This window comes from Cryptomeria japonica, chromosome 10 (assembly GCF_030272615.1).
Source record: "Cryptomeria japonica chromosome 10, Sugi_1.0, whole genome shotgun sequence".
Classification (NCBI taxonomy): domain Eukaryota; kingdom Viridiplantae; phylum Streptophyta; class Pinopsida; order Cupressales; family Cupressaceae; genus Cryptomeria; species Cryptomeria japonica.
The window spans coordinates 761194212-761207123 of NC_081414.1; the positions used below are offsets into that span (position 1 = coordinate 761194212).

At 37.5% G+C, this 12912-nt stretch overlaps 1 protein-coding gene across 2 annotated transcripts; it reads right to left on the minus strand.

Moving 5' to 3' along the window:
• Positions 1-8641: 8641 nt before the first annotated feature.
• Positions 8642-12676, minus strand: LOC131030731 (cytochrome P450 703A2). 2 transcript variants are annotated; one of them, XM_057961628.2, is made up of 4 exons: positions 11887-12676; positions 11291-11347; positions 10182-11186; positions 8642-9691 (listed from the first exon to the last, which is right to left on the minus strand). In XM_057961628.2, exons 3-4 carry the CDS (start codon positions 11097-11099, stop codon positions 9059-9061), a joined length of 1551 nt encoding a protein of 516 aa, XP_057817611.2. In that variant the 5' UTR covers positions 11100-11186; positions 11291-11347; positions 11887-12676; the 3' UTR covers positions 8642-9058. The 2 variants fall into 2 exon arrangements, with proteins under 2 accessions (XP_057817611.2, XP_057817609.2); XM_057961626.2 differs by lacking the exon at positions 11291-11347.
• Between the last annotated feature and the right edge of the window lie 236 nt (positions 12677-12912).

Sequence of the window (12912 nt, forward strand, 5' to 3'; positions counted from 1 at the left end):
AGAACCTTCTGAGTGTTGCCCAGCTGAATGATAGTGGTCTCACTCTGGAATTCAAGAATGGAGTATGCAGAATAAAAGGAAGGAATGGTGAAATGGTGGCCACCGGTATGCAAACCAAAGGTAACCTATTTCAGCTGATTGCAAATATAAGTACATGTCTTATGGCTAAATTTGATGATAGCTGGATATGGCATAGGAGACTTTGCCATGTAAAATTTGATAACATTGTGAAGGCCAGTAAGATCAAGGCAGTTAGAGGGTTGCCAGTGTTGAGCAAACCAGAAAATACCTTGTACATAGAGTGTCAACTGGGGAAAATGTCTTCCTCAATCTTTAAAGGTAAATCTTTCACTGCTGACAATTTATTTGATCTTGTGCATACTGATTTGTGTGGTCCTATGAAAACTAGGAGTGTACAGGGAGATAGGTATTTTATGATTCTTACAAATGACTGCTCAAGAATGATGTGGGTCACATTCTTGAAAGATAGGTCTGAAGCTTTTGTAAAGTTCAAAGCTTTCAGAGCATTAGTGGAGAAGGAAAGCGATAAAAGGATCAAATGCCTGAGAACTAATCAAGGAGGGGAATTCACTTCCAGTGAATTCAACATGTACTGTGAAGAACATGGCATCAAGAGGTAACTGTCCACCCCCTGGACTCCACAACAAAATGGCCTAGCAGAGAGAAATAACCGGACTGTGGTTGAAGTAGCTAGAACTATGTTGATTCAAGGAAAAGTTTCTCACACCTTTTGGAGAGAAGCAGTGAGCACTGCAGTCTACACAATGAACCGAGTACTCATCAAGAAAGGTAAGGATAAAACTCCTTATGAGTATTGGACCAGTAAGACACCCATGGTTAGCTATTTTAGAGTGTTTGGTAGCAAATATTACATCAAGAGGAGCGAACACCAAAGCAAATTTGATGCGAAATGTGATGAGGGAATATTCCTAGGGTATTCCACCAAGAGCAAAGCTCTCAAGTGTTTCAATAATAGGACTCAAAGAATTATGGAAAGCATCAATGTGAGATTTGATGAAACCTCTGAGAAAACTGAGGAAATCGGCAGTGAGCAAGCGATAAATGAACCGGTTGCAACCTTCTGGGAACTGGCTGTCAGTCAACCAAGTACCAGTAACAGTGTTCCTACATCGGTGGATGTAGATGCTGATACTGATGGAGATGAGGCTGAGAAAGAAAAGCAAGAGGAATCTATTAAGACCATTCCTCGTTATGTCAAGCTGAATCATGATCCTAAGCAATTCATAGGAGATAAGGATGCAAGAATCCTTACAAGAAGAAAGGTCAGAGAAAACTTGTGTATGATCTTTGAATTTGAGCCTAAATCATTCAAAGAGGCACATAAAGATGAAGATTGGATCAAGGCAATGGAAGAGGAACTTGACCAGATAGAGAGAAACGATGCATGGTCTTTGGTACCCAGACTAGAGCATAAAAATGTCATTGGTACCAAATGGGTTTTTAGAAATAAGCGAAATGAGGATGGTATAGTGATCAGAAACAAAGCCAGACTGGTGTGTAAGGGATATGCCCAAGAAGAAGGAGAAGACTATGGAGAAACCTTTGCTCTAGTAGCCAGATTGGAAGGAGTTCGTATGCTTCTTGCGTATGCAACTTTTAAGGGATTCAAAGTATATCAAATGAATGTAAAATCTGCATTCCTAAATGGTGTACTTGAAGAGGAAGTGTATATAGAGCAACCAGATGGATTTTCCCTATCTGAAGATAGTGACATGGTGTGTAGGCTACATAAAGCCTTATATGGTCTAATGTAGGCACCTAGAGCATGGTATGAACGCCTACACTCCCATCTTGTGAAGATTAGATTTGAGAGAACAAGCGAAGATAGCAATATCTACTTGAAGTCTGAAGGAGATCAGATCCTGATCTGTGAGGTATTTGTTGATGACATTATCTTTGGTGGAGATGACAAGATGAGTCATGAGTTTGCAGAAGAGACGAAGAAAGAGTTTGAGATGTCACTCATAGGGGAGATTAAGTTCTTCATTGGACTGCAGATCCATCAGATGAAAGATGGAATCTTGATCACTCAGTCCAAGTATGTCAAAGAGGTGTTGAAGACCTTTGGCATGGAAGATAGAAAACCGGTTGGTACACCGATGGTGACCGGTTGTAAATTATCCAAAGAGGATGACTCAATATTGGTTAATGAGAAGGAATATCGATCAATGATTGGTAAGTTGCATTATGTAGTGCATAGCAGACCCGATATTGCACATGCAGTTGGCATTACTGCAAGATTCCAGAAAAGTCCAAGAGAATCCCACTTGGTTGCAGTCAAGCGGATTATTAGGTATCTGAAGGGAACTATTGACTACGGGTTATGGTATCCATACAATAATGATTTTAACTTGAAAGTTTTCATAGATGTTGATTGGGCAGGTAATGTGGATGACCGGAAGAGCACAACTGGTGGTGCATTCTTTCTCGGTGGTAGATTGGTCTCATGGATGAGTAAGAAGCAGAGTTGTATCTCTCAGTCTACAGCAGAAGCAGAGTATGTTGTAGCTTTCATGAACTGCACTCAGACAATTTGGATGAAGCATGTATTAAATGGCTTCAAAGTTCCTATATCTGAACCAATAAGTATATTTTGTGACAATACTATTGCAATTAACATCTCCAAGAATCCAGTTTTACATTCTAGAACCAAGCACTTTGAGCTTAAGTATCATTTCTAGAGGGAAAAGGTTCAGAACAAAGAGATTGCACTGGAACATGTTTCCAGTAAGGAGCAGTTAGCAGACATATTCACCAAGCCTCTCCCAAAGGCTACATTTATGTACTTAAGAGGTGAATTAGGGGTGCTGCCCCTTCAGGAGGTGAACTAAAGGTATATGCTTCACATCAGTCAAGTATTGCATAGTCAATTTTTTCTTCAGGATTGATGTGTTGAAGGATGCTACTCCTCAGGGGGAGTAGCATAATGGAACAAGGAAGCTTGTGCCTCCACTTTGGCATTGTTGTCAAAGGGGGAGAAGAAGAGAAGCGAATAAGATATCTACAAAATTTGGGGGAGAAGATGTGAAGCGGAGAGATATCTTTGTATATTGCCATCAATGCCAAAGGGGGAGATTGTTGGCATTATGTGAACCAGTATGAGGACATGATGACATTGTATGTTGTCATTGATTTCAATATGCTGAAGAAGAGAGAACCGGTATGTTACCAAGAACTGGTATATGCTAGAACCAGTATAACACTGTGACTGGTATATGTGCCAAAGTGAAGCGGTGTGTCTGTTAAAGGTGAACCGACATGTGGTTATGAGAACCAGTACATGGAAGATTTGTACGACTACCGGTTGGTAGTCTCAACTTCAGGGTTTCCGGTTAAAGTGCTTCAAGCCTTTGTGACTCAATCGATGATTTTGTGTGATGAGTTAGCAGTATAACGAAGATCAAATCGTGTTGCCACGTCAGCCTTGTGCGCGTGAAGGATCTTGCATGAAGGAGAGTGTTCCTATCTACCTCAGGAATGTGTGAAATCTGTAAATGGTGTAAATGCGTGATGGGTTATTAGCCTCCATGAAAGCGGTGGAAAACGAACGATGGAGAACGTCTTGAGATTAGTTCAAGACTGTTACGTTTAATGCAATGTGCTCAACGGTATGGATTGAACCGTTTGAATTGCTTAACCTAACAGGTTTAGGGTTTAGGGTTTATGCTACCGACCTATCTGTTTCCTATAAGGTCAATGTTGTGTTTCTTTCTGAGGTTGTTGGCAAAAGTTGTGTGTGTGTATCCAAGTGAAGGGATACGTGATTCTTGCCAGACCAGAAGCGAGAAGTGATACCTGCAGAGTGTAAGTGCAGAAGGTGAAGAGGAGATAAAGCGGATCTGCATTAGCATTGAGTGTTGTTACCAGATCATTGTAATACCTGTTGATCTTTAACCACTTCAATAGTTGGGATATCCCTTAACAGGGTAGCTTTAACCGGCTTACTATAAATCCTTTAACAGGGTGACTCAAAACCATTGAGTTCTTGAAATCCTCCAACAAGGTAACCTTTAACAGGGTTTAACCCTTAATCGGGTGATCCCTAACAGGATCGGTTCCTAACAAAACCTATTGTATCAGTCTTTAACCGGACAAGGCTCCTAACATAGCGGACTTCTAAAGAGTTCAAAAATATCTTGTGGGTATTCATCCCCACCGTGGTTTTTCCCAGTTGGGTTTCCATGTGAAAAATCTGTGTGTCATGTGTGGTGTTATTCATGTGATGGCTTGAGTGATTTGTGTCTGAAGGTAAATCATGTTGATCTAGATGTTTATATATTTTTGATGATAGATTACCTGTTGATGCACTAGGGTGAAATGGAAATGAAGTATTAGGTTGTATGAAAAGATAAGTGTTAACCGGTTTATGCTTGTCTCAGTTATTATGGGTTTTGTCGGTTGTACTCTGTTTAAGACCGGTGTTACTGTCTGTCTACCAAAGCACAGTGTCTGTAGACAAACCAATTTAGGATTGTGTTTTTGTTTGTATTGATTCACCCCCCACCCCTCTCAATATCGGTTTGGTACTATCCGTTCATCATTGAGTTATCACTTCGTGCATCTTAAGTTTCTAAACGGTTCATCCAATTTTGATGATTTTTTTTTGGTTCTTTCTATATGCGACTTAACTGCTTAAAGCTATTGTTTTGGCTTGTGGGTAATAACAATGCATGTTGTAGAATTCGTTATGTGCACAAAGGTAAAAAAGTACACATTTCAAAGTGTGGTCCAATACATGATCACCTTTGCGCCAATAGTAGATAACTCAAAATAGCTAGTAGTAGTGGACAAATGCCCTATTAGTAGTTGACAAATACCTCAGTAGTGGTGCACATTTTTTTTGGCTCCTACTATGTCTACTAATGGGGGGTGAGGTTGACAAAAAGATGACAGTTATTGGTCCTATAACAGCTACTGGCTCCTTTCCCCTAGTCATTATCTTGTGATTTTAATGATCTTATTTAATTTTCATATTTGCATCTCTCCTCTAATCAACACATTAATGACTATCTACGAATCACCTTCTATGTGGATGTTATTCACTAAAATTTTTCTCACCAAATTTCCCACAAGCAGGATAGCTTTTGCTTCTACCTCATTATTGGTCCCCTCCTGGAGCCTTTGTGCACTTCATGCAGGAATGTTACCATTCCAGTTTCGAGCAATGCTTCATGCTTAGACGGCCCCAGGTTGCCTTTTGATGCCCCATCAAAATTAATTTTGAGCCAACCTTCATCTAGTTTAATCCATACAGTTATTTGCATCCTCTATGTCAGATGGTTCAAACCATTGAGGCCCATTAACATGCCAACAACTAGCTATGGTTACTATTCAAGTAAAGGTGATTATTTCTTTGCAACTACTTAGGCATATTTTTTACTATTGGATTTAGTATTTATGTTTGGATATTCGTTTGATGTAGAATTTATGCTTGTGTGACAATTAGTGTAGTATTTCTTTGGATTGGATCTTTTTCTTTTGTTGATTGGCATGATGGAGGATGAAAGAGTTATTGATTGAGATGGTGGTCACATTGTTTATTGTTGTAGGTATCTTGATGAAGCTTGTGGAGCACTTGAATGCCTTTACGATACATGTTACCTATGGGGATTGTTCCCTTAATTTTTTGAGTTTACTTTTGACCCTTTATGCAATGTCTACAACAAGTGAGAGAATGTTGGGAAAATGTGTGTTCAACTTGCATAATATTATCAAATTAACAATATTTGCAATGTATATAGAGAATTTAGTGATGAATGTGTCACATAGGTTAAACATCCTTGGGGTTGTTCTGTTTGTTGTACATAAGCTTGAGATAAATATTTGATATGGGTTGCATATTAAAAAATTATAAGTACTAGAAAGAAAAAAATGGTGCCAAAAAGTAAATGAGGGGGGTATAGTTTTATAAGCTCAAGTTATTAGGTACATAGCTTAGCTAATATAATATGACACAGTGCCTTTATGTGAGCTTATTTCTATAAAAGCAAACACATGAGTAGTTGTTGAGGTTGGCTAATTGGTTATTATAATGTTTGGCTTGATAGCTATTGTTGAAAACCTCTTGTAGGTTCTATATGTGATGAGAGGAAGCATGGATTGGGATGTGTAGTTACATAATTCTTATTTTCTTGTTCACATGGAGTGCAAGTAGGGAGCTTGATCTTTCAGAAGGCTTGCATGAAGACTTTATTAGTCTATTGTAATATTTGTTTAGGTGATTATACATCAAGTGTGTTAGTGTTTTTAGATGTTAGGTTTTTCCCTATTGACTATTTTTCTAGGGTTCATCTTGTGTAATCTTGATGGCATGTTTGTCTATTCTTGTATATTGTGGATTTTGAATACTTGTTTGCATATTTTCCTCTCTTGGGTTATGTAGAAATAGTTCATTATGGCTACAAATTTCCTTTCAAAATGATCTAGAATGAATTAGAGCTTTGTCCCTTAATACATTGACACAATTTAAATATTTTGTGTTTGAGTTGATATGGAACAATTAACTATAATTTAGCTATCACTCACAATTAAAATAAAATTTGGAGGTTTGGGGGTTGAAACTATACATGCAATTCTATAGTTTTGAACTAGGATGAGGAGCAATATATATAAGGTTGGGCCCAAAACACCAAAAATAAAAAATTCAAAATCATACGAAGTATATGTTATATGTCAAATAGGTTTGGGGGTTGAAACTTACATGAAATTCTATAGTTTTGAACTAGGATGAGGAACAACATATATGAAAGTTGGACCCAAAAAACTAAAAAATAAAAATCCGAAGTTATATAAAATATATGTTATATGTCAACTTTTATATAAAAAAAACATATCATTTAAACACTAAATTATTTTTGATCAAAACCAATTTAAACACTAAATTGTTATATTTATAACGATACTAAAAATAAATCTTAAACAAATACTTAAAAATATTAGAAATACACTTTTCACTTTCATATTATTCCTTAAAATACAAATGAACCAAAAGATTATAGTTATTAAGCCTAACGGTATCTTTGGATAAAAACTAGCTCCAAAACTGACATAAAAAGTCAATAACAAGAAAATTATCTAAATTATCTGAGGCTATATTTTTTGGAAAAAATTTTAAAGACGAAATTTATAACCCCATTTGCGTGCGTTCAGACTCTTGTAGCTTTAATCATACGAATTTGATATAAAAATCGATTTTACCCGTACATTTAGAAAAGATTTCTCTGTACATGTTCATGGTATAAATATCAAACATCGCCCAGTCAAGTAACGTCCATCTCAAATCACACCAGGGTACAAAACTTGAGGTTCACTCGTGAGTGTATTCCCATTGTTGAACTGATTGACGTTGATAGAGGTATCAAAAGCTACAGTGGGTTCAATGTAATTGGCCTCATCCAAAGGAAAACTTTGACTGGGCGGAGGTTTTGACTGGTTTTTATCAATTTTGATGGAAGTTTTGACCCCTTTTTGGGTTTGATAGATTGTGCCAAAGAGACATTTATCCATCCTTTCCAAACAAAAAGATCGTCTGCTACTTATATGGACAGAAAAAAAATCCATCCTTACAATATATAATTTTGTTGCTCACAAGCCTGTTGATACATCGGGTGCTCTGTGCTAATTTGTTCTGTACAATCACGACGCTTACAATTATTTTTTTATGAATAACTCTATTCTATTTCAAAGCTCTAAGTTTAGAGTGTTTTTTTAAATTGAATACAAGCTGAAAGTTTGGCTCAAGTTGGGAGGATGCTATCAAAGTTTGTTAAGCTTAGATTATGCTACTCAAGATACATTCTGTTTTTTAAAGTGCCAGGCCTTTTGAATTTGAACAACTCCTTTCTGTGCATAGCCAGTCATGAGTGCAGTTGATGATTAGAGGCATTTTGTCAAACAGTTCTAATGCCTTATTCATACTTTCATTCTGCATAAGGTCATGGTATGAAGACAATCTGAACAAAATAACTTTCAATTTTTAATTTGACAAGCTCTATACATGTTTTGAAATTCCGGAGATTTTTGTCATTCTGATGAAGGATCACAGGGTGTGGTTTGAAACGTTGATGCAAAGAAAAAAAACATACACAATTGAATTCAGCAACAAGCGAAAAAAACAAAAACTATTTTTGATATCTTTAATTTCTAATTTGTTGGGAGGTTTCTGACAAAAAATGCCGAGTTGGGCATTCCCCCTACCAATAACATTTGCTTAGAAATGTACATGGCTTTTCCAACAGTCCAACTTTCTGCATACCTGAAGCAATGAATGCTGTCCATGAAACCACATTTCATTAAGGCATTCTGTCCAACATTCTTTTATTTGCAGTGTGCGATTTTATCTCCAGTTCTACAAAGCTATTTTGTGGATGCAGTAAATACTAGTCAAATTTTAATACCCAATTTTCCTGCAGATATCCTCAGCTAAAAGGAACCAAAACTAAAAAACAGTGGTAAGAAAATTTCGTTACTAATACACTGAAAGACAACATTCCAATATGGTGAAGTGCATGCTGTTCTTGTTCGGATCATCATTACGAAGCATAGAAACCAAAAGGCTGGTATATTAAGAGGATAACATAGTAGGTATAAGAGAGCCCAATAAAAATTATCAAGAAAATTTGTTAATTAATTTGAGTTTTAAATTGTAGTGGCTTGGTTCAAGATACAACTCAATTTATTTCAAATTACAGATATAATCTCTTATTTGAGAACTGAAAGTGGTCCCCATACTCTCTATACAAAGCAAATTTTGAATATAGTGTTTTAACTCTACAAGTTGCTGTACTTTGTAAGCTTGATTGGTTTTGTAATACTAGCTACGGACATGTTGACAGAAAAAGTTGCTGTACTTGATTCTCCTCGTGAGCTATTGGAATCAAGGTTGGTTGATCTCATCTGCAACCTTATACATAGGAAATCTAATCGACCTCCCTTGGCTTATTATGGGGATTGAAGACATCACATTCATATATCAAAGAGTATCGGGAGTCTGATATTGAAACACCTCTATTTGCCTTTACTGATATAGTACTGATTCTAGTCTGGGTTTCACAATTGCTTCAAGAGGTACACTTTTCACTGTATACCCTAAAGCTTCCACCATGTCAGAATCTTCCAGTTTCTCTTTGGAAAGAGGAAACCAGTTGAAAAGATGAATCAGACGAGCCAAACCCAGTAGAACCACATTCATTCCTAGAGCTGCCCCTGGACAACCTCTCCTTCCTGCTCCAAATGGGACAATTCTGCAATCAGGATCATTGAATTCCACATGGCTCATGTCATCTGTGATGAATCTTTGGGGCTCAAAATCATCGGGGTTTGACCAAACTGCAGGGTTCCTTCCCAGTGAATAAGTGTTGATAAGGATCCTGGTGTTCTTGGGTATGTCAAAGCCTTGTACTTTTGTATCTTTCATGGATATGTGAGGGATAAGAAAGCCACCCACAGGATGAAGCCTGAATACTTCCTTAACCACAGCCCTCAAAATTCTCAAATGCGCCAAATCAGACTCTTCTACATGGCGCCCATGGCCAACAATTGCATCAATTTCCTCACGTACTCTGGTCATATATTCAGGGTGCCTCAAGAGCTCAGCCATTGTCCATTCACTAGTAACAGAAGAAGTATCTGTTCCCGCAGCAACTATATCCTGTGGACAACAAACTGTTAGCATTTTCTGTTTGAAACATTAATCACAAGAGAAAGCAATAAATGAATCAGTGATTCACTAGGTTCTTCCACATGGCATGCCCTATGAATGTGCCTAAACTACCCAGTAAGATATTAAAAAACAATCCACTTTCCTTTCACTGACTACAAATTGGGATTAGTAATTCTAGTTTCAAAAATACCTACTCCCCTCGCTCGTTCATATGTGCTGTAGCACCATAGAAAACATCAAGCAGTAAATAAGAATCCTGTATTTCTCCCATTAGCCCAAACTGACCCTAGTATTTTTATTAAACTTTGATGCTTGAAAGCACTAAAATACTATCCCAGAATGAGAATGAATACCTATACCCATATTTGAATAAAATTCATAATGGTGAGTTCAATTACTTAAAATGCTCTACGTGACACAAGAACACCTTCATCAAGATAGTAGCCAAATAAACTAGTAGAGGATTGTTTGAAGTTACAATTAGAATGGCTTTAATCTTCATCTCGTTTAAGTTCTTCTCCCGACTTTCAGCTTCTAGCAGTGTGTGAACAAAGTTTAAGGGCTCAGTTTCACTGCCTTTTTTGAATTCAAGGCGTTGCTCCTGAATTATTGAACCATATAAGTTGTCAACCCACTTCATTATTTCTTTCATCCGTCTTTCATGGCCCTGTAGATCCAGAGGCCTCAAGAAAGGAAGATAATCTCCAATATTGAATGCATTAATTAGGGAAAATGACTCGTAAATTTTGGCCTTGTGTTCAGCAGCTACTTCAGGACCTGCACCTTTTAGGCCAAAAAACCTTTGGCCCAACACCATCCTGGTAATAGCATTGCTTGTGAGAGCCCCAAATAAGTTCCTCATGTCAATACTTTTACCTTCAAAAGATGCCTTGTATACATCCCTCACCATGCACTGGACTTCTTCAATTCTTCCTTGTCTGAAAAAATCCATCTTCTTTGTAGTCAGAAGCTCCATTAAGCAAATTTTTCTGACTGCTTTCCAATGCGGACCATAAGGAGCAAAAGCAATATCATTGCCCCCAAATGTGAAGTGCTCTGAAGCAATATTCTTGGGCCTTGAAGCAAAAATACGGTCTTGCTTCAATAAGAACTCCTTCACATACTTGGGGTCATCTGTCACAACTGCAGGCACCATTCCAATATGAATGTAAACAAGAGGACCATATTTTTGAGTAAATTTCTTCATACCCGAATGGGGAACCGGGCCAATTTGTAACAGGTTGCCCACGATGGGCCATCCTCTTGGACCAGGAGGAAGCTTCAACTGTTTTCTTCTCTTCCATTCGAGCAGATTCTGGAGACACACCGTCAGACTAATTGCAAGCAGCAAGTATTCGGTCCAATGGCTAAGCAAATGCTCAGTTAGTATTCTCATTGGCTCTACAAATTTTGAGCAAATTTTATACTCGATACAAATCCTCCTCTGGGATGAAACTTATATGCTGTGCACTGAGAGGTTCACCTGAATTCCAGAAAACCCCACAGTAAATCTTTTTGAAGTCTTCAGAAATACAACTTCAATCCAAATACATAAAGAGAAAAGTCAATTCTCTGATAAAAACTGACATTAGTATATAATTAATCATTTGTCCAGAGCCGATTATCCAATGGAAGCTTCAAATACTGCAAAACATAAAGGGTTATCTCCCACAATTACACAAATATCAAGAACAACAATATCAATGCGTATTGTCCAGCAGCTCCTGGGGAATACCCGCAAATTGACAAAACAAAAAAAATTACAGAGCACGCCCACATAATGTCGGCTACTTTTTCTGAAAATCCCCACACATTCCTTCAAAAGAAACCCGGGAGAGAACGAGCACACAGACTGGCGAATAAAATTAACAGCTATTCCTAGGTAAAAACCACAGATCAGTCCCTTCTACAGCACTGCCACAGATTTTGAGGGAAAACCTAATTTGAAAAAGTAAATTCCAAATATTCAAAAACTCAAAACGTTTGCTTTTAATGGCATCAAACATTGGCACTTAGAAAAGCATCTGTACTCCAGACTGGCTCTGGAACTGTACTATGGAAAGGAACTATAGGATCCAGTACAAAACAGACATGGGTGATCATTAATCATCACGATGACATCTCTATATGCGCCTGAAAAATCTTCCAATCGTAAGGACTGTCTATTAAAAGCTGTTTCTTACCTGGTAACCAACTAGAACATCATGAAACGAGCAGCCGACCAGGAATGAATGCAACTCTGTACACCCGCAATAATTTTTTCCACTATCCAAGGTTAGCATTGATTGACTGGTTTCCTTTTCTATCCAACATGAGAGATCCTGTGGTATGAACAACCCACAATACCATCTATAATAAATGTGCTATTTAGCTTGATGAGGTGAGGTTCTTCTTTTGGGTCCATTGCCAGACAAGGCTGCCAGTAGTTAATAATGATTCCTTGCTTCCCCATGTGTGTGTGAATGTACTGCCCGGCTGTCATGAAATTGACTAAAACACACCCTTTCCATTTTGTTCCAACATGATTTTTGGGTCCCATGCAGCACACATTTGTCCTCTAAAGATCGCCCAAACAACTGTCATAGAAATTGACTTGAATCCCCATTTTAGCAGGGATATTTTAGTTTTCCATTAAAACATATTAAAAGGAAGTTTCAGAGCTTCCTGTCTCTGGATCTAATTAAATTGTCAAAGATCAACGTTCATGATAAGTATTGCATGCAGAGGCCAGAAGGGAATATGTTCTTCTTTAACCATAAATTATTATAGTTATGAAGATTCCCATGGACCATCTGCTAATGACAAATCAGATTTTATGTGAAACTTCTGACACCTTGATTTTAGCAAGGAGTTTTTCTGTCTTTTCTGTATAGTCAAACAAGCTCACTAAAAATTCATGTCTGCTGATTGAAATGGTGTGAGAATGAATGTAAAAGTGGTTGTAAGAGGTATATTCTTGGGTAAGTACAATATGTATGTTTCATCAAAATCATGCTTCCTATCTGTAAATGTTACTAGGATACAGATGAGGGATTATGAACCTTGAATCATGACATTCATGCTATGAGTCTTATATTCTCTTTCGCTCTCTTCTGACATGTAGTTTGATTTGAAACATTGAGAAAATAAATTCACATAACAGTTATCAATAACATACACACAATAATAGATCCCAAATATTTACAGCTATATTCAATCATCTTAGTCCT